The 25904-nt window shown below is 55.8% G+C and overlaps 1 protein-coding gene across 1 annotated transcript in view; it reads right to left on the bottom strand.

Annotated features, from left to right (window-relative positions):
* LSS (lanosterol synthase) overlaps nt 1-25904 on the bottom strand; it is a 48552-nt gene that overhangs the window by 4554 nt on the left and 18094 nt on the right. The window contains exon 18 of the mRNA XM_062204264.1: nt 805-870. Coding sequence (XP_062060248.1) covers nt 805-870 — 66 coding nt within the window. The remainder of the gene's footprint in view (nt 1-804; nt 871-25904) is intronic.

Raw genomic sequence — 25904 nt, 5'->3', positions numbered from 1 at the left:
AGTGCCACGGTGTCAAGGTCCCTCTCAGCTGCACCACCAGACACGTGGGCACTGACCCAGACAGCAGGAAGCAGAGGGACTAAGCACAGTCAGGCCACAGAGCCCTCACACACTCAGCCCGATGCGTTCACAACACTGTGAGCAGTCATCACCATGGAAGGGGCCAGGCACCGGACAGAGGAGCAGGACCCACCACAGCCACCGGCCGGCAGCTTACTCCCAGGTGCCGGCACGTGTGCTGCGTGGGGCATACTCCCCCTCCCCGGAGCCATCTGGACTGTGTGTGAGAGCAGAAACCACACACACACACGCACACTCCGCACCTGTGCCGTGCGGGACATACACCCCCTCCCCGGAGCCCTGTGAACTGTGTGTGAGATAATAAACCACACACACATGCACACTCTGCACCTGTGCCGTGCGGGACATACACCCCCTCCCCGGAGCCCTGTGAACTGTGTGTGAGAGCAGAAACCACACACACATACACACTCTGCACCTGTGCCATGCAGGACATACACCCCCTCCCCGGAGCCCTGTGAACTGTGTGTGAGAGCAGAAACCCACCCCCCCCATACACACACACATACACACTCTGCACCTGTGCCGTGCAGGACATACACCTCCCTCCCTGGAGCCCTGTGAAATGTGTGTGAGAGCAGAAACCCCACACACACACACTCTGCACCTGTGCCATGCGGGACATACACCTCCCTCCCTGGAGCCCTGTGAACTGTGTGTGAGAGCAGAAACCCTCCCCCCCACACACACACTCTGCACCTGTGCCGTGCAAGGCACACTCACCCCTCCCAGGAGCCATCAGGCCTCTGCTTCTGCCGGCAGAACTCCAGGCCCTGTTGCAGCGTCTCCCTGGAACACAGGCAGTTTGGCCAATGAACATCCCATCAAAGCCGAATTTCAGCTGTCCCAACTGCGCCCACGCTATGATCTCCCTTAGAGAACAGGCAAAGCCACACTGTTCAGACCAAGAAAGAGGGTTTGTAAAGACGCAGCCACCGTACCCAGGAAGGGGAGTCCAAGATAGACATGCAAGAGCAGAAACAAAAACCTCAGGAAGAAGCCACCTTAGAAGCAACTAAAACAGGGTCAACGCCACTGAAAGCAACATCAGCAACACAGACTTGAGTAACAAAGGAACTAAATAAAAAAGAGAAGCATCCACTAGAGAGAAGACGGCAGGCGTGGAGGACAAAGACGACGCATCCTAAATCTAGCAGCTGCCTCTTAACCTCCATAACTGCGACCCCCCACGGGGCCGGACTGGTTTCTAACTCAGAGATTACAGCACGGCTGATGCGGGCACTTCTGGCACTTTCCTGAGACTCAACTGCCTGGCAGGCTCCCTCCCTTGCAGGCACATCGAGGCCCAGGGATAACCCATAAGGCACAGCATCCTGCCAAGAACCATGTGAGCTTGGACGTGGATCCTCCCGGGGCCCTGCACTGTTGGTTAAGCCACTGCCTGTGACACCAGCATCCCATATGGACAATAGCTCATGTCCCAGCTGTTCCAATTCTGATCCAGCTCCCTGCTAATGGCCTGGGAAAAGCTGCAGAAGATGGTGCACGTCTTTAGGGCCCTTCCATGCACATGGGAGACCGGGATTAAGCTCCTGGCTTCTGCCTGGCCTAGCACTGGCTATTGCAGCCACCTGGGGAGTGAACCAGCAGATGGAACACCTCCCCTTCTCTCTCTGTAACTCTTTCAAACAAATAATAAAAATCTTTTTTTAAAAAAAAGGAAATGGATCCTCCCTTTGCTGACCCTCTGATGAGGCCATAGTCCTCAATGACCCTTCAACTCAGGTCCAGGGGAGCCCCAGAGCAGACAACTCCAATGGGCCCCACCCTACTCCCAAGCCAGAGACTGTGAAATGATGAATGTGCTATTCTCAGTTGCTATTTGTGGCAATATTGTTACTCAGCATTACAAAAAGTAAAGCTATCAACAAACAATAGTAGCAATAAAGAGTGCTACCACTATGCACACGGTGCGAAACAAGAATAAGCAGGAAAACAATGCAATTCGTAAAAAAAGTCACCCAACATGTGAAATAAGTAGAGAAAATAATTTATCAAAACTACCTCAAGAAATAGAGAACCTAGAGACTCCTAAAACTACTAAAACATGAGTAAAAAATATAAACTCTTCCTATAAACACAACTCCAGGCTTAGGAGTTTCATCGGTAATCCTATTAACTTATCAAGAAAGTGCATTCTAACTTAGAGCAATCCTTCCAGGAAACAGGCACAAGCACCTAACCTCAGCAGGAGCAGGGACACAACTGCTACAATTCAACACCTTGGCAGACAGGGAAAGAAAGAACATCATCAACCTGAAAAGAGACGACCCCAAAACCTACATCAAACATCATTCTTGAAAAACAAAAGGTTTATCATTTATTTGAAAGGCAGATTGACAGAGACAGAGAAAGAGATCTTCTATCCCCAAATGGCCACAATGGCCAGGGTTGGCTCAGGCTAAAGCCAGGAGCGCCATCAGGGTCTCCCACATGGGTGTCAGGGAGGGGTCCAAGTAGTTGAGCCATTTCCACTGCCTTCCCAGGTGTATTAGCAGGGAGCTGATGGGAAACAGCAGCCAGGATTGCAAGTGGCACTCTTACGGGACACCAGTGTCATAGGTGGTGGCTTAACCTGCTGAGCCACAAATCCGCCCCCCAAATATCATCCTTAATGGAGAGGGAGCAGAAGTTTCCCCTTTAAAATCAAAATGCGACCAAGATGCCAGTATTCTTAACCACTTCCCCTCAGCAGGAAAAGGGAGTGAGACAAGAAAAGAAAAAACTCAAAAAAAAAAAAAAAGCAAAAGCAAACTGAGCCAGTGTCACGGCACTGAGGGTTACGATGCCTGTGCGGGAGCGCTGGCTTGCTGGCTGCTCTGCTCCAAATCCAGTGCCCTGCTAGTCCGCATGGGAAGGCGACGGGTGATGGGCCAAGTGCTCAGGCCCCTGCCACCCATGTGGGAGACCAGCATGGGGTTCCTGGCTTTAGCCTGGCCCAGCCTAGGCCGCTGCTGCCATTTGAGGAATGAACCAGTACATGTAAGGTCTCTCTCTTTTTCTTTGTGTGTGTGTGTGTGTGTATGTGTGAGTGATTCTGCCTATCAAATAAACTAATCTTTTTTAAAGAATTATTTTACTTATTTTGAAAGACAGAGTAGTTACAGAGAGAAGTAGAGCCAGAGAGAGAGAGAGAGAGAGAAAGGTCTTCCATTCCGATGGTTCACTCCCCCAGATGACCATAATGGTCAGAACTAAGCTGATCCGAAGCCAGGAGCCAGGAGCTTCTTCTTGTCTCCCACTCGGGTGCAGGGGCCCAGGGACTTGGGCCATCTTCTACTGCTTTCCCAGGCCATAGCAGAGAGCTGGATCAGAAGAGGAGTAGCCAGGACACGAACCGGCACCCATATGGGATGCCAGCATTGCAGGTTGGGGTCTTAACCCGCAGCACCACAGTGCCCACCCAACAAATCTTTTTTTAAAAATTTAATTAGAATAAAAAGTTACCCAGAGGGCCAGTGCCAAGGCACAGTAGTTTAAGCCTCCCACTGTGGCACCGGCATCCCATATGGGTACTGGTTCGAGCCCCAGCTACTCCACTTCTGATCCAGCTCCCTGATAATGTGCCTGGGAAAGCAGTGGAAGATGGTCCAAGTGCTTGGGCCTCTGCACCCACTTGAGAGAGTTGGAAGAAGCCTCTGGTTCCCTGCTTTGGATCAGCCTAGCTCCAGCCTGGCCCAACTCCGGCTATTACAGCCATCTGGGGAGTGAACCAGCAGATGGAAGATCTCTCCCTCTGTCTCTCTGTGTGTGTCTCCTCCCTCTTTCTCTGTAACTCTTTTCAAATAAATAAATTTAAAAAAAAAAAAAGGAATAAATAGAGGCGTGACTCAATCCCAAATACTCAGATATGTGATGTGATGTCCCAAGTGGCGGCTTAACCTGCTGAATCACAACACGTGGCCTCAAAAATCATTTTTCACTAAGTGATACCTCAAAACCAACTACTGATCTGAAATCTACATTTAAATAGAAGACACCTGAAAATCATTTAGTTAAGCCTCCAAGTTAGAAAAAAAAAAAAAAAAAGAAAGAAATCAATGAAATTAAAACACATTTTTAAAAAAACAGTATAACTGTATAGTGGCTAGACTCAAAGAGAAACGTGTGCCCTGTCAACGACGTGGAAGGGCAGCAAGGAATGAGGGTGGATGACCTGCGCCAGTGCTCAGCAGCTTCTTGCCACTAGACACGGAGCAAAACCAAAGGAAAAAAATCCCCCAAACGGAAATAAAAAGAAAAAGGAATGAAATATGTGAAATCCTATAAGTAAGAAATGAAACCAAAATGAAAAGCATTCGCAAAGGAAGAGTTTGGAGCTGCAGTAAAGCCACTGCTAGGGACTCCGCGCCTGTATCTGAGTGGCTGATGGCAGTATGGTTACTCTGCCTGTGACCCAACTTCCTGCTGCTGTGTGATCCTGGGATACATAGAGAGGAGGGGCAGTAACACACCTGAGAGGAGGGGGGACAGTAACACACCTGAGAGAGGAGGGGCAGTAACACACCTGAGAGAGGAGGGGGCAGTAACACACCTGAGAGGAGTGGCAGTAACACACCTGAGAGGAGGGGCAGTAACACACCGGAGAGGAGGGGCAGTAACACACCGGAGAGGAGGGGCAGTAACACACCTGAGAGAGGAGGGGGGACAGTAACACACCTGAGAGAGGAGGGGCAGTAACACACCTGAGAGAGGAGGGGGCAGTAACACACCTGAGAGGAGGGGCAGTAACACACCTGAGAGGAGGGGGGACAGTAACACACCTGAGAGAGGAGGGGGCAGTAACACACCTGAGAGGAGTGGCAGTAACACACCTGAGAGGAGGGGCAGTAACACACCGGAGAGGAGGGGCAGTAACACACCAGAGAGGAGGGGCAGTAACACACCTGAGAGAGGAGGGGGGACAGTAACACACCTGAGAGAGGAGGGGGGACAGTACACACCTGAGAGAGGAGGGGGGACAGTAACACACCTGAGAGAGGAGGGGGGACAGTAACATACCTGAGAGAGGAGGGGGGACAATAACACACCTGAGAGAGGAGGGGGGACAGTAACACACCTGAGAGAGGAGGGGGGAAAGTAACACACCTGAGAGGAGTGGCAGTAACACACCTGAGAGGAGGGGCAGTAACACACCGGAGAGGAGGGGCAGTAACACATCTGAGAGGAGGGGCAGTAACACACCTGAGAGAGGAGGGGGGACAGTAACACACCTGAGAGAGGAGGGGGGACAGTAACACACCTGAGAGAGGAGGGGGACAGTAACACACCTGAGAGAGGAGGGGGGACAGTAACACACCTGAGAGAGGAGGGGGGACAGTAACACACCTGAGAGAGGAGGGGGGAGAGTAACACACCTGAGAGAGGAGGGGGGACAGTAACACACCTGAGAGAGGAGGGGGCAGTAACACACCTGAGAGAGGAGGGGGGACAGTAACACACCTGAGAGAGGAGGGGGACAGTAACACACCTGAGAGAGGAGGGGGGACAGTAACACACCTGAGAGAGGAGGGGGGACACTAACATACCTGAGAGAGGAGGGGGGACAGTAACACACCTGAGAGAGGAGGGGGGACAGTAACACACCTCAGAGAGGAGGGGGGACAGTAACACACCTGAGAGAGGAGGGGGGACAGTAACACACCTGAGAGAGGAGGGGGCAGTAACACACCTGAGATAGGAGGGGGGAAAGTAACACACCTGAGAGAGGAGGGGGGACAGTAACACACCTGAGAGAGGAGGGGGGACAGTAACACACCTGAGAGAGGAGGGAACAGTAACACACCTGAGAGAGGAGGGGGGACAGTAACACACCTGAGAGAGGAGGGGGCAGTAACACACCTGAGATAGGAGGGTGGACAGTACACACCTGAGAGAGGACGGGGGACAGTAACACACCTGAGAGAGGAGGGGGGACAGTAACACACCTGAGAGAGGAGGGGGGACACTAACATACCTGAGAGAGGAGGGGGGACAGTAACACACCTGAGAGAGGAGGGGGGACAGTAACACACCTCAGAGAGGAGGGGGGACAGTAACACACCTGAGAGAGGAGGGGGGACAGTAACACACCTGAGAGAGGAGGGGGGACAGTAACACACCTGAGAGAGGAGGGGGGAAAGTAACACACCTGAGAGAGGAGGGGGGACAGTAACACACCTGAGAGAGGAGGGGGGACAGTAACACACCTGAGAGAGGAGGGAACAGTAACACACCTGAGAGAGGAGGGGGGACAGTAACACACCTGAGAGAGGAGGGTGGACAGAACACACCTGAGAGAGGAGGGGGGACAGTAACACACCTGAGAGAGGAGGGGACAGTAACACACCTGAGAGAGGAGGGGGACAGTAACACACTTGAGAGAGCAGGGTGGACAGTAACACACCTGAGAGAGGAGGGGGGACAGTAACACACCTGAGAGAGGAGGGGGACAGTAACACACCTGAGAGAGGAGGGGGGACAGTAACACACATGAGAGGAGGGGGGACAGTAACACACCTGAGAGAGGAGGGGCAGTAAAACACCTGAGAGAGGAGATGACAGTAACACACCTGAGAGAGGAGGGGGGACAGTAACACACCTGAGAGGAGGGGCAGTAACACATCTGAGAGGAGGGGCAGTAACACACCTGAGAGAGGAGGGGGGACAGTAACACACCTGAGAGAGGAGGGGCAGTAAAACACCGGAGAGAGGAGATGACAGTAACACACCTGAGAGAGGAGGGGGGACAGTAACACACCTGAGAGGAGGGGCAGTAACACATCTGAGAGGAGGGGCAGTAACACACCTGAGAGAGGAGGGGGGACAGTAACACACCTGAGAGAGGAGGGGGGGACAGTAACACACCTGAGAGAGGTGGAGGGACAGTAACATAACCTGAGAGAGGAGGGGGGACAGTACCACACCTCAGAGAGGAGGGGGGACAGTAACACACCTGAGAGAGGAGGGGGGACAGTAACACACCTCAGAGAGGAGGGGGGACAGTAACACACCTGAGAGAGGAGGGGGACAGTAACACACCTGATAGGAGGGGGACAGTAACACACCTGAGAGAGGAGGGGCAATAACACACCTGAGAGAGGAGGGGGGACAGTAACACACCTGAGAGAGGAGGGGCAGTAACACACCTGAGAGAGGTGGAGGGACAGTAACATAACCTGAGAGAGGAGGGGGGACAGTAAGACACCTGAGAGAGGAGGGGCAGTAACACACCTGAGAGAGGAGGGACAGTAACACACCTGAGAGAGGAGGGGGGGACAGTAACACACCTGAGAGAGGAGGGGCAGTAACACACCTTAGCGAGGAGGGGGGACAGTAACACACCTGAGAGAGGAGGGGGACAGTAACACACCTGAGAGAGGAGGGACATTAGCACACCTGAGAGAGGAGGGGGGACAGTAACACACCTGAGAGAGGAGGGGGGACAGTAACACACCTGAGAGAGGAGGGGGGACAGTAACACACCTGAGAGAGGAGGGGGGACAGAACACACCTGAGAGAGGAGGGGGACAGTAACACACCTGAGAGAGGAGGGGGGACAGTAACACACCTGAGAGAGGAGGGGGGACAGTAACACACCTCAGAGAGGAGGGGGGACAGTAACACACCTGAGAGAGGAGGGGGGACAGTAACACACCTGAGAGAGGAGGGAACAGTAACACACCTGAGAGAGGAGGGGGGACAGTAACACACCTGAGAGAGGAGGGTGGACAGAACACACCTGAGAGAGGACGGGGGACAGTAACACACCTGAGAGAGGAGGGGACAGTAACACACCTGAGAGAGGAGGGGGACAGTAACACACTTGAGAGAGGAGGGGGGACAGTAACACACCTGAGAGAGGAGGGGGGACAGTAACACACCTGAGAGAGGAGGGGGGACAGTAACACACCTGAGAGAGGAGGGGGGACAGTAACACACCTGAGAGGAGTGGCAGTAACACACCTGAGAGGAGGGGCAGTAACACACCGGAGAGGAGGGGCAGTAACACACCTGAGAGAGGAGGGGGGGACAGTAACACACCTGAGAGAGGTGGAGGGACAGTAACATAACCTGAGAGAGGAGGGGGGACAGTAAGACACCTCAGAGAGGAGGGGGGACAGTAACACACCTGAGAGAGGAGGGGGACAGTAACACACCTGAGAGAGGAGGGGACAGTAACACACCTGAGAGAGGAGGGACAGTAACACACCTGAGAGAGGAGGGGGGACAGTAACACACCTGAGAGAGGAGGGGCAGTAAAACACCTGAGAGAGGAGATGACAGTAACACACCTGAGAGAGGAGGGGGGACAGTAACACACCTGAGAGGAGGGGCAGTAACACATCTGAGAGGAGGGGCAGTAACACACCTGAGAGAGGAGGGGGGACAGTAACACACCTGAGAGAGGAGGGGGGGACAGTAACACACCTGAGAGAGGTGGAGGGACAGTAACATAACCTGAGAGAAGAGGGGGGACAGTAACACACCTCAGAGAGGAGGGGGGACAGTAACACACCTGAGAGAGGAGGGGGGACAGTAACACACCTCAGAGAGGAGGGGGGACAGTAACACACCTGAGAGAGGAGGGGGACAGTAACACACCTGAGATAGGAGGGGGACAGTAACACACCTGAGAGAGGAGGGGCAATAACACACCTGAGAGAGGAGGGGGGACAGTAACACACCTGAGAGAGGAGGGGCAGTAACACACCTGAGAGAGGTGGAGGGACAGTAACATAACCTGAGAGAGGAGGGGGGACAGTAAGACACCTGAGAGAGGAGGGGCAGTAACACACCTGAGAGAGGAGGGACAGTAACACACCTGAGAGAGGAGGGGGGGACAGTAACACACCTGAGAGAGGAGGGGCAGTAACACACCTGAGCGAGGAGGGGGGACAGTAACACACCTGAGAGAGGAGGGGGACAGTAACACACCTGAGAGAGGAGGGACATTAGCACACCTGAGAGAGGAGGGGGGACAGTAACACACCTGAGAGAGGAGGGGGGACAGTAACACACCTGAGAGAGGAGGGGGGACAGTAACACACCTGAGAGAGGAGGGGGGACAGTAACACACCTGAGAGAGGAGGGGGACAGTAACACACCTGAGAGAGGAGGGGGGACAGTAACACACCTGAGAGAGGAGGGACAGTAACACACCTGAGAGAGGAGAGGGGACAGTAACACACCTGAGAGAGGAGGGGGGACAGTAACACACCTGAGAGAGGAGGTGGACAGTAACACACCTCAGAGAGGAGGGGGGACAGTAACACACCTGAGAGAGGAGAGGGGACAGAACACACCTGAGAGAGGACGGGGGACAGTAACACACCTGAGAGAGGAGGGGACAGTAACACACCTGAGAGAGGAGGGGGACAGTAACACACTTGAGAGAGGAGGGGGGACAGTAACACACCTGAGAGAGGAGGGGGGACAGTAACACACCTGAGAGAGGAGGGGGGACAGTAACACACCTGAGAGAGGAGGGGGACAGTAACACACCTGAGAGAGGAGGGACATTAGCACACCTGAGAGAGGAGGGGGGACAGTAACACACCTGAGAGAGGAGGGGGGACAGTAACACACCTGAGAGAGGAGGGGGGACAGTAACATACCTGAGAGAGGAGGGGGACAGTAACACACCTGAGAGAGGAGGGGGGACAGTACCACACCTCAGAGAGGAGGGGGGACAGTAACACACCTCAGAGAGGAGGGGGGACAGTAACACACCTGAGAGAGGAGGGGGGACAGTAACACACCTGAGAGAGGAGGGGGACAGTAACACACCTCAGAGAGGAGGGGGGACAGTAACACACCTGAGAGAGGAGGGGGGACAGAACACACCTGAGAGAGGACGGGGGACAGTAACACACCTGAGAGAGGAGGGGACAGTAACACACCTGAGAGAGGAGGGGGACAGTAACACACTTGAGAGAGGAGGGGGGACAGTAACACACCTGAGAGAGGAGGGGGGACAGTAACACACCTCAGAGAGGAGGGGGGACAGTAACACACCTGAGAGAGGAGGGGGACAGTAACACACCTGAGAGAGGAGGGGGGATAGTAACACACCTGAGAGTGGAGGGGGGATAGTAACACACCTGAGAAGGGGCAGTAACACACCTGAGAGAGGAGGGACAGTAACACACCTGAGAGAGGAGGTGGACAGTAACACACCTGAGAGAGGAGGGGGCAGTAACATACCTGAGCGAGGAGGGGGGACAGTAACACACCTGAGAGAGGAGGGGGGACAGTAACACACCTGAGAGAGGAGGGGGGACAGTAACACACCTGAGAGAGGAGGGGGACAGTAACACACCTGAGAGAGGAGGGGGCAGTAACATACCTGAGCGAGGAGGGGGGACAGTAACACACCTGAGAGAGGAGGGGGGACAGTAACACACCTGAGAGAGGAGGGGACAGTAACACACCTGAGCGAGAAGGGACAGTAACACACCTGAGAGAGGAGGGGGGACAGTAACACACCTGAGAGAGGAGGGGGGACAGTAACACACCTGAGAGAGGAGGGGCAGTTACACACCTGAGAGAGGAGGGGCAGTAACACACCTGAGAGGAGGGGCAGTAACACACCTGAGAGAGGAGGGGCAGTAACACACCTGAGAGAGGAGGGACAGTAAAACACCTGAGATAGGAGGGGGACAGTAGCACACCTGAGAGAGGAGGGGCAGTAACACACCTCAGAGAGGAGGGGGGACAGTAACACACCTGAGAGAGGAGGGACAGTAACACACCTGAGAGAGGAGGGGCAGTAACATACCTGAGAGAGGAGGGACAGTAACACACCTGAGAGAAGGGGGACAGTAACACACCTGAGAGAGGAGGGGGACAGTAACACACCTGAGATAGGAGGGGGACAGTAACACACCTGAGAGAGGAGGGGCAGTAACACACCTGAGAGAGGAGGGGGGACAGTAACACACCTGAGAGAGGAGGGGCAGTAACACACCTGAGAGAGGTGGAGGGACAGTAACATAACCTGAGAGAGGAGGGGGGACAGTAAGACACCTGAGAGAGGAGGGGCAGTAACACACCTGAGAGAGGAGGGACAGTAACACACCATAGATAGGAGGGACAGTAACACACCTGAGAGAGAGGGGGGACAGTAACACACCTGAGAGAGGAGGGACAGTAACACACCTGAGAGAGGAGGGGGGACAGTAACACACCTGAGAGAGGAGATGACAGTAACACAACTGAGAGAGGAGGGGGGACAGTAACACACCTGAGAGAGGAGGGACAGTAACACACCTGAGAGAGGAGAGGGGACAGTAACACACCTGAGAGGAGGGGCAGTAACACACCTGAGAGGAGGGGCAGTAACATACCTGTGAGAGGAGGGGGGACAGTAACACACCTGAGAGAGGAGGGGGGGACAGTAACACACCTGAGAGAGGTGGAGGGACAGTAACATAACCTGAGAGAGGAGGGGGGACAGTAACACACCTCAGAGAGGAGGGGGGACAGTAACACACCTGAGAGAGGAGGGAGGACAGTAACACACTTCAGAGAGGAGGGGGGACAGTAACACACCTGAGAGAGGAGGGGGACAGTAACACACCTGAGAGAGGAGGGGGACAGTAACACACCTGAGAGAGGAGGGGCAATAACACACCTGAGAGAGGAGGGGGGACAGTAACACACCTGAGGAGGGGCAGTAACACACCTGAGAGAGGTGGAGGGACAGTAACATAACCTGAGAGAGGAGGGGGGACAGTAAGACACCTGAGAGAGGAGGGGCAGTAACACACCTGAGAGAGGAGGGACAGTAACACACCTGAGAGAGGAGGGGCAGTAACACACCTGAGCGAGGAGGGGGGACAGTAACACACCTGAGAGAGGAGGGGGACAGTAACACACCTGAGAGAGGAGGGACATTAGCACACCTGAGAGAGGAGGGGGGACAGTAACACACCTGAGAGAGGAGGGGGGACAGTAACACACCTGAGAGAGGAGGGGGGAGAGTAACACACCTGAGAGAGGAGGGGGGACAGTAACACACCTGAGAGAGGAGGGGGCAGTAACACACCTGAGAGAGGAGGGGGGACAGTAACACACCTGAGAGAGGAGGGGGACAGTAACACACCTGAGAGAGGAGGGGGGACAGTAACACACCTGAGAGAGGAGGGGGGACAGTAACACACCTGAGAGAAGAGGGACAGTAACACACCTGAGAGAGGAGGGGGGACAGTAACACACCTGAGAGAGGAGGGGGGACAGTAACACACCTGAGAGAGGAGGGGGGAAAGTAACACACCTGAGAGAGGAGGGGGGACAGTAACACACCTGAGAGAGGAGGGGCAGTAACACACCTGAGAGAGGAGGGGGGATAGTAACACACCTGAGCGAGGAGGGGGGACAGTAACACACCTGAGAGAGGAGGGGGGACAGTAACATACCTGAGAGAGGAGGGGGACAGTAACACACCTGAGAGAGGAGGGGGACAGTAACACACCTGAGAGAGGAGGGGGCAGTAACATACCTGAGAGAGGAGGGGGGACAGTACACACCTGAGAGGAGGGGGGACAGTAACACACCTGAGAGAGGAGGGGGGACAGTAACACACCTGAGAGAGGAGGGACAGTAAGACACCTGAGAGAGGAGGGGGGGACAGTAACACACCTGAGAGAGGAGGGGGGACAGTAACACACCTGAGAGAGGAGGGGGGACAGTAACACACCTGAGAGAGGAGGGGGCAGTAACACACCTGAGAGAGGAGGGGGGACAGTAACACACCTGAGAGAGGAGGGGGTAGTAACACACCTGAGCGAGGAGGGGGGACAGTAACACACCTGAGAGAGGAGGGGGACAGTAACACACCTGAGATAGGAGGGGGACAGTAACACACCTGAGAGAGGAGGGGGACAGTAACACACCTGAGAGAGGAGGGGGGACAGTAACACACCTGAGAGAGGAGGGGGACAGTAACACACCTGAGAGAGGAGGGGGCAGTAACATACCTGAGCGAGGAGGGGGGACAGTAACACACCTGAGAGAGGAGGGGGGACAGTAACACACCTGAGAGAGGAGGGGACAGTAACACACCTGAGCGAGAAGGGACAGTAACACACCTGAGAGAGGAGGGGGGACAGTAACACACCTGAGAGAGGAGGGGGGACAGTAACACACCTGAGAGAGGAGGGGCAGTTACACACCTGAGAGAGGAGGGGCAGTAACACACCTGAGAGGAGGGGCAGTAACACACCTGAGAGAGGAGGGGCAGTAACACACCTGAGAGAGGAGGGACAGTAAAACACCTGAGATAGGAGGGGGACAGTAGCACACCTGAGAGAGGAGGGGCAGTAACACACCTCAGAGAGGAGGGGGGACAGTAACACACCTGAGAGAGGAGGGACAGTAACACACCTGAGAGAGGAGGGGCAGTAACATACCTGAGAGAGGAGGGACAGTAACACACCTGAGAGAAGGGGGACAGTAACACACCTGAGAGAGGAGGGGGACAGTAACACACCTGAGATAGGAGGGGGACAGTAACACACCTGAGAGAGGAGGGGCAGTAACACACCTGAGAGAGGAGGGGGGACAGTAACACACCTGAGAGAGGAGGGGCAGTAACACACCTGAGAGAGGTGGAGGGACAGTAACATAACCTGAGAGAGGAGGGGGGACAGTAAGACACCTGAGAGAGGAGGGGCAGTAACACACCTGAGAGAGGAGGGACAGTAACACACCATAGATAGGAGGGACAGTAACACACCTGAGAGAGAGGGGGGACAGTAACACACCTGAGAGAGGAGGGACAGTAACACACCTGAGAGAGGAGGGGGGACAGTAACACACCTGAGAGAGGAGATGACAGTAACACAACTGAGAGAGGAGGGGGGACAGTAACACACCTGAGAGAGGAGGGACAGTAACACACCTGAGAGAGGAGAGGGGACAGTAACACACCTGAGAGGAGGGGCAGTAACACACCTGAGAGGAGGGGCAGTAACATACCTGTGAGAGGAGGGGGGACAGTAACACACCTGAGAGAGGAGGGGGGGACAGTAACACACCTGAGAGAGGTGGAGGGACAGTAACATAACCTGAGAGAGGAGGGGGGACAGTAACACACCTCAGAGAGGAGGGGGGACAGTAACACACCTGAGAGAGGAGGGAGGACAGTAACACACTTCAGAGAGGAGGGGGGACAGTAACACACCTGAGAGAGGAGGGGGACAGTAACACACCTGAGAGAGGAGGGGGACAGTAACACACCTGAGAGAGGAGGGGCAATAACACACCTGAGAGAGGAGGGGGGACAGTAACACACCTGAGGAGGGGCAGTAACACACCTGAGAGAGGTGGAGGGACAGTAACATAACCTGAGAGAGGAGGGGGGACAGTAAGACACCTGAGAGAGGAGGGGCAGTAACACACCTGAGAGAGGAGGGACAGTAACACACCTGAGAGAGGAGGGGCAGTAACACACCTGAGCGAGGAGGGGGGACAGTAACACACCTGAGAGAGGAGGGGGACAGTAACACACCTGAGAGAGGAGGGACATTAGCACACCTGAGAGAGGAGGGGGGAAAGTAACACACCTGAGAGAGGAGGGGGGACAGTAACACACCTGAGAGAGGAGGGGGGAGAGTAACACACCTGAGAGAGGAGGGGGGACAGTAACACACCTGAGAGAGGAGGGGGCAGTAACACACCTGAGAGAGGAGGGGGGACAGTAACACACCTGAGAGAGGAGGGGGACAGTAACACACCTGAGAGAGGAGGGGGGACAGTAACACACCTGAGAGAGGAGGGGGGACAGTAACACACCTGAGAGAAGAGGGACAGTAACACACCTGAGAGAGGAGGGGGGACAGTAACACACCTGAGAGAGGAGGGGGGACAGTAACACACCTGAGAGAGGAGGGGGGAAAGTAACACACCTGAGAGAGGAGGGGGGACAGTAACACACCTGAGAGAGGAGGGGCAGTAACACACCTGAGAGAGGAGGGGGGATAGTAACACACCTGAGCGAGGAGGGGGGACAGTAACACACCTGAGCGAGGAGGGGGGACAGTAACATACCTGAGAGAGGAGGGGGACAGTAACACACCTGAGAGAGGAGGGGGACAGTAACACACCTGAGAGAGGAGGGGGCAGTAACATACCTGAGAGAGGAGGGGGGACAGTACACACCTGAGAGGAGGGGGGACAGTAACACACCTGAGAGAGGAGGGGGGACAGTAACACACCTGAGAGAGGAGGGACAGTAAGACACCTGAGAGAGGAGGGGGGGACAGTAACACACCTGAGAGAGGAGGGGGGACAGTAACACACCTGAGAGAGGAGGGGGGACAGTAACACACCTGAGAGAGGAGGGGGCAGTAACACACCTGAGAGAGGAGGGGGGACAGTAACACACCTGAAAGAGGAGGGGGTAGTAACACACCTGAGCGAGGAGGGGGGACAGTAACACACCTGAGAGAGGAGGGGGACAGTAACACACCTGAGATAGGAGGGGGACAGTAACACACCTGAGAGAGGAGGGGGACAGTAGCACACCTGAGAGAGGAGGGACAGTAACACACCTGAGAGGAGGGGGGACAGTAACACACCTGAGAGAGGAGGGGCAGTAACACACCTGAGAGAGGTGGAGGGACAGTAACATAACCTGAGAGAGGAGGGGGGACAGTAAGACACCTGAGAGAGGAGGGGCAGTAACACACCTGAGAGAGGAGGGACAGTAACACACCTGAGAGAGGAGGGGGGGACAGTAACACACCTGAGAGAGGAGGGGCAGTAACACACCTGAGCGAGGAGGGGGGACAGTAACACACCTGAGAGAGGAGGGGGACAGTAACACACCTGAGAGAGGAGGGACATTAGCACACCTGAGAGAGGAGGGGGGACAGTAACACACCTGAGAGAGGAGGGGGGACAGTAACACACCTGAGAGAGGAGGGGGGACAGTAACACACCTGAGAGAGGAGGGGGGACAGTAACACACCTGAGAGAGGAGGGGGACAGTAACACACCTGAGAGAGGAGGGGGGACAGTAACACACCTGAGAGAGGAGGGGGGACAGTAACACACCTCAGAGAGGAGGGGGGACAGTAACACACCTGAGAGAGGAGGGGGGACAGTAACACACCTGAGAGAGGAGGGGGACAGTAACACACCTCAGAGAGGAGGGGGGACAGTAACACACCTGAGAGAGGAGGGGGGACAGAACACACCTGAGAGAGGACGGGGGACAGTAACACACCTGAGAGAGGAGGGGACAGTAACACACCTGAGAGAGGAGGGGGACAGTAACACACTTGAGAGAGGAGGGGGGACAGTAACACACCTGAGAGAGGAGGGGGGACAGTAACACACCTGAGAGAAGAGGGACAGTAACACACCTGAGAGAGGAGGGGGGACAGTAACACACCTGAGAGAGGAGGGGGGACAGTAACACACCTGAGAGAGGAGGGGGGAAAGTAACACACCTGAGAGAGGAGGGGGGACAGTAACACACCTGAGAGAGGAGGGGGGAAAGTAACACACCTGAGAGAGGAGGGGGGACAGTAACACACCTGAGAGAGGAGGGGCAGTAACACACCTGAGAGAGGAGGGGGGATAGTAACACACCTGAGCGAGGAGGGGGGACAGTAACACACCTGAGCGAGGAGGGGGGACAGTAACATACCTGAGAGAGGAGGGGGACAGTAACACACCTGAGAGAGGAGGGGGACAGTAACACACCTGAGAGAGGAGGGGGCAGTAACATACCTGAGAGAGGAGGGGGGACAGTACACACCTGAGAGGAGGGGGGACAGTAACACACCTGAGAGAGGAGGGGGGACAGTAACACACCTGAGAGAGGAGGGACAGTAAGACACCTGAGAGAGGAGGGGGGGACAGTAACACACCTGAGAGAGGAGGGGGGACAGTAACACACCTGAGAGAGGAGGGGGGACAGTAACACACCTGAGAGAGGAGGGGGCAGTAACACACCTGAGAGAGGAGGGGGGACAGTAACACACCTGAAAGAGGAGGGGGTAGTAACACACCTGAGCGAGGAGGGGGGACAGTAACACACCTGAGAGAGGAGGGGGACAGTAACACACCTGAGATAGGAGGGGGACAGTAACACACCTGAGAGAGGAGGGGGACAGTAGCACACCTGAGAGAGGAGGGACAGTAACACACCTGAGAGGAGGGGGGACAGTAACACACCTGAGAGAGGAGGGGCAGTAACACACCTGAGAGAGGTGGAGGGACAGTAACATAACCTGAGAGAGGAGGGGGGACAGTAAGACACCTGAGAGAGGAGGGGCAGTAACACACCTGAGAGAGGAGGGACAGTAACACACCTGAGAGAGGAGGGGGGGACAGTAACACACCTGAGAGAGGAGGGGCAGTAACACACCTGAGCGAGGAGGGGGGACAGTAACACACCTGAGAGAGGAGGGGGACAGTAACACACCTGAGAGAGGAGGGACATTAGCACACCTGAGAGAGGAGGGGGGACAGTAACACACCTGAGAGAGGAGGGGGGACAGTAACACACCTGAGAGAGGAGGGGGGACAGTAACACACCTGAGAGAGGAGGGGGGACAGTAACACACCTGAGAGAGGAGGGGGACAGTAACACACCTGAGAGAGGAGGGGGGACAGTAACACACCTGAGAGAGGAGGGGGGACAGTAACACACCTCAGAGAGGAGGGGGGACAGTAACACACCTGAGAGAGGAGGGGGGACAGTAACACACCTGAGAGAGGAGGGGGACAATAACACACCTCAGAGAGGAGGGGGGACAGTAACACACCTGAGAGAGGAGGGGGGACAGAACACACCTGAGAGAGGACGGGGGACAGTAACACACCTGAGAGAGGAGGGGACAGTAACACACCTGAGAGAGGAGGGGGACAGTAACACACTTGAGAGAGGAGGGGGGACAGTAACACACCTGAGAGAGGAGGGGGGACAGTAACACACCTGAGAGAGGAGGGGGGACAGTAACACACCTGAGAGAGGAGGGGGACAGTAACACACCTGAGAGAGGAGGGACATTAGCACACCTGAGAGAGGAGGGGGGACAGTAACACACCTGAGAGAGGAGGGGGGACAGTAACACACCTGAGAGAGGAGGGGGGACAGTAACACACCTGAGAGAGGAGGGGGACAGTAACACACCTGAGAGAGGAGGGGGGACAGTACCACACCTCAGAGAGGAGGGGGGACAGTAACACACCTCAGAGAGGAGGGGGGACAGTAACACACCTGAGAGAGGAGGGGGGACAGTAACACACCTGAGAGAGGAGGGGGACAGTAACACACCTCAGAGAGGAGGGGGGACAGTAACACACCTGAGAGAGGAGGGGGGACAGAACACACCTGAGAGAGGACGGGGGACAGTAACACACCTGAGAGAGGAGGGCACAGTAACACACCTGAGAGAGGAGGGGGACAGTAACACACTTGAGAGAGGAGGGGGGACAGTAACACACCTGAGAGAGGAGGGGGGACAGTAACACACCTCAGAGAGGAGGGGGGACAGTAACACACCTGAGAGAGGAGGGGGACAGTAACACACCTGAGAGAGGAGGGGGGATAGTAACACACCTGAGAGTGGAGGGGGGATAGTAACACACCTGAGAAGGGGCAGTAACACACCTGAGAGAGGAGGGACAGTAACACACCTGAGAGAGGAGGGGGACAGTAACACACCTGAGATAGGAGGGGGACAGTAACACACCTGAGAGAGGAGGGGCAGTAACACACCTGAGAGAGGAGGGGGGACAGTAACACACCTGAGAGAGGAGGGGCAGTAACACACCTGAGAGAGGTGGAGGGACAGTAACATAACCTGAGAGAGGAGGGGGGACAGTAAGACACCTGAGAGAGGAGGGGCAGTAACACACCTGAGAGAGGAGGGACAGTAACACACCATAGATAGGAGGGACAGTAACACACCTGAGAGAGAGGGGGGACAGTAACACACCTGAGAGAGGAGGGACAGTAACACACCTGAGAGAGGAGGGGGGACAGTAACACACCTGAGAGAGGAGATGACAGTAACACAACTGAGAGAGGAGGGGGGACAGTAACACACCTGAGAGAGGAGGGACAGTAACACACCTGAGAGAGGAGAGGGGACAGTAACACACCTGAGAGGAGGGGCAGTAACACACCTGAGAGGAGGGGCAGTAACATACCTGTGAGAGGAGGGGGGACAGTAACACACCTGAGAGAGGAGGGGGGGACAGTAACACACCTGAGAGAGGTGGAGGGACAGTAACATAACCTGAGAGAGGAGGGGGGACAGTAACACACCTCAGAGAGGAGGGGGGACAGTAACACACCTGAGAGAGGAGGGAGGACAGTAACACACTTCAGAGAGGAGGGGGGACAGTAACACACCTGAGAGAGGAGGGGGACAGTAACACACCTGAGAGAGGAGGGGGACAGTAACACACCTGAGAGAGGAGGGGCAATAACACACCTGAGAGAGGAGGGGGGACAGTAACACACCTGAGGAGGGGCAGTAACACACCTGAGAGAGGTGGAGGGACAGTAACATAACCTGAGAGAGGAGGGGGGACAGTAAGACACCTGAGAGAGGAGGGGCAGTAACACACCTGAGAGAGGAGGGACAGTAACACACCTGAGAGAGGAGGGGCAGTAACACACCTGAGCGAGGAGGGGGGACAGTAACACACCTGAGAGAGGAGGGGGACAGTAACACACCTGAGAGAGGAGGGACATTAGCACACCTGAGAGAGGAGGGGGGAAAGTAACACACCTGAGAGAGGAGGGGGGACAGTAACACACCTGAGAGAGGAGGGGGGAGAGTAACACACCTGAGAGAGGAGGGGGGACAGTAACACACCTGAGAGAGGAGGGGGCAGTAACACACCTGAGAGAGGAGGGGGGACAGTAACACACCTGAGAGAGGAGGGGGACAGTAACACACCTGAGAGAGGAGGGGGGACAGTAACACACCTGAGAGAGGAGGGGGGACAGTAACACACCTGAGAGAAGAGGGACAGTAACACACCTGAGAGAGGAGGGGGGACAGTAACACACCTGAGAGAGGAGGGGGGACAGTAACACACCTGAGAGAGGAGGGGGGAAAGTAACACACCTGAGAGAGGAGGGGGGACAGTAACACACCTGAGAGAGGAGGGGCAGTAACACACCTGAGAGAGGAGGGGGGATAGTAACACACCTGAGCGAGGAGGGGGGACAGTAACACACCTGAGCGAGGAGGGGGGACAGTAACATACCTGAGAGAGGAGGGGGACAGTAACACACCTGAGAGAGGAGGGGGACAGTAACACACCTGAGAGAGGAGGGGGCAGTAACATACCTGAGAGAGGAGGGGGGACAGTACACACCTGAGAGGAGGGGGGACAGTAACACACCTGAGAGAGGAGGGGGGACAGTAACACACCTGAGAGAGGAGGGACAGTAAGACACCTGAGAGAGGAGGGGGGGACAGTAACACACCTGAGAGAGGAGGGGGGACAGTAACACACCTGAGAGAAGGGGGGACAGTAACACACCTGAGAGAGGAGGGGGCAGTAACACACCTGAGAGAGGAGGGGGGACAGTAACACACCTGAGAGAGGAGGGGGTAGTAACACACCTGAGCGAGGAGGGGGGACAGTAACACACCTGAGAGAGGAGGGGGACAGTAACACACCTGAGATAGGAGGGGGACAGTAACACACCTGAGAGAGGAGGGGGACAGTAGCACACCTGAGAGAGGAGGGACAGTAACACACCTGAGAGGAGGGGGGACAGTAACACACCTGAGAGAGGAGGGGCAGTAACACACCTGAGAGAGGTGGAGGGACAGTAACATAACCTGAGAGAGGAGGGGGGACAGTAAGACACCTGAGAGAGGAGGGGCAGTAACACACCTGAGAGAGGAGGGACAGTAACACACCTGAGAGAGGAGGGGGGGACAGTAACACACCTGAGAGAGGAGGGGCAGTAACACACCTGAGCGAGGAGGGGGGACAGTAACACACCTGAGAGAGGAGGGGGACAGTAACACACCTGAGAGAGGAGGGACATTAGCACACCTGAGAGAGGAGGGGGGACAGTAACACACCTGAGAGAGGAGGGGGGACAGTAACACACCTGAGAGAGGAGGGGGGACAGTAACACACCTGAGAGAGGAGGGGGGACAGTAACACACCTGAGAGAGGAGGGGGACAGTAACACACCTGAGAGAGGAGGGGGGACAGTAACACACCTGAGAGAGGAGGGGGGACAGTAACACACCTCAGAGAGGAGGGGGGACAGTAACACACCTGAGAGAGGAGGGGGGACAGTAACACACCTGAGAGAGGAGGGGGACAGTAACACACCTCAGAGAGGAGGGGGGACAGTAACACACCTGAGAGAGGAGGGGGGACAGAACACACCTGAGAGAGGACGGGGGACAGTAACACACCTGAGAGAGGAGGGGACAGTAACACACCTGAGAGAGGAGGGGGACAGTAACACACTTGAGAGAGGAGGGGGGACAGTAACACACCTGAGAGAGGAGGGGGGACAGTAACACACCTGAGAGAGGAGGGGGGACAGTAACACACCTGAGAGAGGAGGGGGACAGTAACACACCTGAGAGAGGAGGGACATTAGCACACCTGAGAGAGGAGGGGGGACAGTAACACACCTGAGAGAGGAGGGGGGACAGTAACACACCTGAGAGAGGAGGGGGGACAGTAACACACCTGAGAGAGGAGGGGGACAGTAACACACCTGAGAGAGGAGGGGGGACAGTACCACACCTCAGAGAGGAGGGGGGACAGTAACACACCTCAGAGAGGAGGGGGGACAGTAACACACCTGAGAGAGGAGGGGGGACAGTAACACACCTGAGAGAGGAGGGGGACAGTAACACACCTCAGAGAGGAGGGGGGACAGTAACACACCTGAGAGAGGAGGGGGGACAGAACACACCTGAGAGAGGACGGGGGACAGTAACACACCTGAGAGAGGAGGGGACAGTAACACACCTGAGAGAGGAGGGGGACAGTAACACACTTGAGAGAGGAGGGGGGACAGTAACACACCTGAGAGAGGAGGGGGGACAGTAACACACCTCAGAGAGGAGGGGGGACAGTAACACACCTGAGAGAGGAGGGGGACAGTAACACACCTGAGAGAGGAGGGGGGATAGTAACACACCTGAGAGTGGAGGGGGGATAGTAACACACCTGAGAAGGGGCAGTAACACACCTGAGAGAGGAGGGACAGTAACACACCTGAGAGAGGAGGTGGACAGTAACACACCTGAGAGAGGAGGGGGCAGTAACATACCTGAGCGAGGAGGGGGGACAGTAACACACCTGAGAGAGGAGGGGGGACAGTAACACACCTGAGAGAGGAGGGGGGACAGTAACACACCTGAGAGAGGAGGGGGACAGTAACACACCTGAGAGAGGAGGGGGCAGTAACATACCTGAGCGAGGAGGGGGGACAGTAACACACCTGAGAGAGGAGGGGGGACAGTAACACACCTGAGAGAGGAGGGGACAGTAACACACCTGAGCGAGAAGGGACAGTAACACACCTGAGAGAGGAGGGGGGACAGTAACACACCTGAGAGAGGAGGGGGGACAGTAACACACCTGAGAGAGGAGGGGCAGTTACACACCTGAGAGAGGAGGGGCAGTAACACACCTGAGAGGAGGGGCAGTAACACACCTGAGAGAGGAGGGGCAGTAACACACCTGAGAGAGGAGGGACAGTAAAACACCTGAGATAGGAGGGGGACAGTAGCACACCTGAGAGAGGAGGGGCAGTAACACACCTCAGAGAGGAGGGGGGACAGTAACACACCTGAGAGAGGAGGGACAGTAACACACCTGAGAGAGGAGGGGCAGTAACATACCTGAGAGAGGAGGGACAGTAACACACCTGAGAGAAGGGGGACAGTAACACACCTGAGAGAGGAGGGGGACAGTAACACACCTGAGATAGGAGGGGGACAGTAACACACCTGAGAGAGGAGGGGCAGTAACACACCTGAGAGAGGAGGGGGGACAGTAACACACCTGAGAGAGGAGGGGCAGTAACACACCTGAGAGAGGTGGAGGGACAGTAACATAACCTGAGAGAGGAGGGGGGACAGTAAGACACCTGAGAGAGGAGGGGCAGTAACACACCTGAGAGAGGAGGGACAGTAACACACCATAGATAGGAGGGACAGTAACACACCTGAGAGAGAGGGGGGACAGTAACACACCTGAGAGAGGAGGGACAGTAACACACCTGAGAGAGGAGGGGGGACAGTAACACACCTGAGAGAGGAGATGACAGTAACACAACTGAGAGAGGAGGGGGGACAGTAACACACCTGAGAGAGGAGGGACAGTAACACACCTGAGAGAGGAGAGGGGACAGTAACACACCTGAGAGGAGGGGCAGTAACACACCTGAGAGGAGGGGCAGTAACATACCTGTGAGAGGAGGGGGGACAGTAACACACCTGAGAGAGGAGGGGGGGACAGTAACACACCTGAGAGAGGTGGAGGGACAGTAACATAACCTGAGAGAGGAGGGGGGACAGTAACACACCTCAGAGAGGAGGGGGGACAGTAACACACCTGAGAGAGGAGGGAGGACAGTAACACACTTCAGAGAGGAGGGGGGACAGTAACACACCTGAGAGAGGAGGGGGACAGTAACACACCTGAGAGAGGAGGGGGACAGTAACACACCTGAGAGAGGAGGGGCAATAACACACCTGAGAGAGGAGGGGGGACAGTAACACACCTGAGGAGGGGCAGTAACACACCTGAGAGAGGTGGAGGGACAGTAACATAACCTGAGAGAGGAGGGGGGACAGTAAGACACCTGAGAGAGGAGGGGCAGTAACACACCTGAGAGAGGAGGGACAGTAACACACCTGAGAGAGGAGGGGCAGTAACACACCTGAGCGAGGAGGGGGGACAGTAACACACCTGAGAGAGGAGGGGGACAGTAACACACCTGAGAGAGGAGGGACATTAGCACACCTGAGAGAGGAGGGGGGACAGTAACACACCTGAGAGAGGAGGGGGGACAGTAACACACCTGAGAGAGGAGGGGGGACAGTAACACACCTGAGAGAGGAGGGGGGACAGTAACACACCTGAGAGAGGAGGGGGCAGTAACACACCTGAGAGAGGAGGGGGGACAGTAACACACCTGAGAGAGGAGGGGGACAGTAACACACCTGAGAGAGGAGGGGGGACAGTAACACACCTGAGAGAGGAGGGGGGACAGTAACACACCTGAGAGAAGAGGGACAGTAACACACCTGAGAGAGGAGGGGGGACAGTAACACACCTGAGAGAGGAGGGGGGACAGTAACACACCTGAGAGAGGAGGGGGGAAAGTAACACACCTGAGAGAGGAGGGGGGACAGTAACACACCTGAGAGAGGAGGGGCAGTAACACACCTGAGAGAGGAGGGGGGATAGTAACACACCTGAGCGAGGAGGGGGGACAGTAACACACCTGAGCGAGGAGGGGGGACAGTAACATACCTGAGAGAGGAGGGGGACAGTAACACACCTGAGAGAGGAGGGGGACAGTAACACACCTGAGAGAGGAGGGGGCAGTAACATACCTGAGAGAGGAGGGGGGACAGTACACACCTGAGTGGAGGGGGGACAGTAACACACCTGAGAGAGGAGGGGGGACAGTAACACACCTGAGAGAGGAGGGACAGTAAGACACCTGAGAGAGGAGGGGGGGACAGTAACACACCTGAGAGAGGAGGGGGGACAGTAACACACCTGAGAGAGGAGGGGGGACAGTAACACACCTGAGAGAGGAGGGGGCAGTAACACACCTGAGCGAGGAGGGGGGACAGTAACACACCTGAGAGAGGAGGGGGACAGTAACACACCTGAGATAGGAGGGGGACAGTAACACACCTGAGAGAGGAGGGGGACAGTAGCACACCTGAGAGAGGAGGGACAGTAACACACCTGAGAGGAGGGGGGACAGTAACATACCTGAGCGAGGAGGGACAGTAACACACCTGAGGGGGGAGGGACAGTAACACACCTGAGAGAGGAGGGGGCAGTAACATACCTGAGCGAGGAGGGGGGACAGTAACACACCTCAGAGAGGAGGGGGGACAGTAACACACCTGAGAGAGGAGGGACAGTAACACACCTTAGGGGGGAGGGGGACAGTAACACACCTGAGTTAGGAGGGGGCAGTAACACACCTGAGCGAGGAGGGGGGACAGTAACATACCTGAGAGAGGAGGTGGGACAGTAACACACCTGAGAGAGGGGGGACAGTAACACACCTGAGCGAGGAGGGGGGACAGTTACACACCTGAGAGAGAGGGGACAGTAACACTCCTGAGAGAGGAGGGGGGACAGTAACACACCTCAGAGAGGAGGGGGGACAGTAACATACCTGAGCGAGGAGGGACAGTAACACACCTGAGCAAGGAGGGGCAGTAACACACCTGAGCGAGGAGGGACAGTAACACACCTGAGGGGGGAGGGGGACAGTAACACACGTGGGGGGGGCAGTAACAGACTGAGAGAGGAGGGGGGACAGTAACACACCTGAGAGAGGAGGGGGCAGTAACATACCTGAGCGAGGAGGGGCAGTAACACACCTGAGAGAGGAGGGACAGTAACACACCTGAGCGAGGAGGGGGGACAGTAACACACCTGAGAGAGGAGGGACAGTAACACACCTGAGAGAGGAGGGGGACAGTAACACACCTGAGAGAGGAGGGGGGACAGTAACACACCTGAGAGAGGAGGGGGACAGTAACACACCTGAGAGAGGAGGGGGGACAGTAACACACCTGAGAGAGGAGGGACAGTAACACACC

This window comes from Lepus europaeus, chromosome 2 (genome assembly GCF_033115175.1).
Source record: "Lepus europaeus isolate LE1 chromosome 2, mLepTim1.pri, whole genome shotgun sequence".
NCBI classification, from domain to species: Eukaryota; Metazoa; Chordata; class Mammalia; order Lagomorpha; family Leporidae; genus Lepus; species Lepus europaeus.
This window is presented reverse-complemented; position numbering and strand designations above follow the sequence as displayed.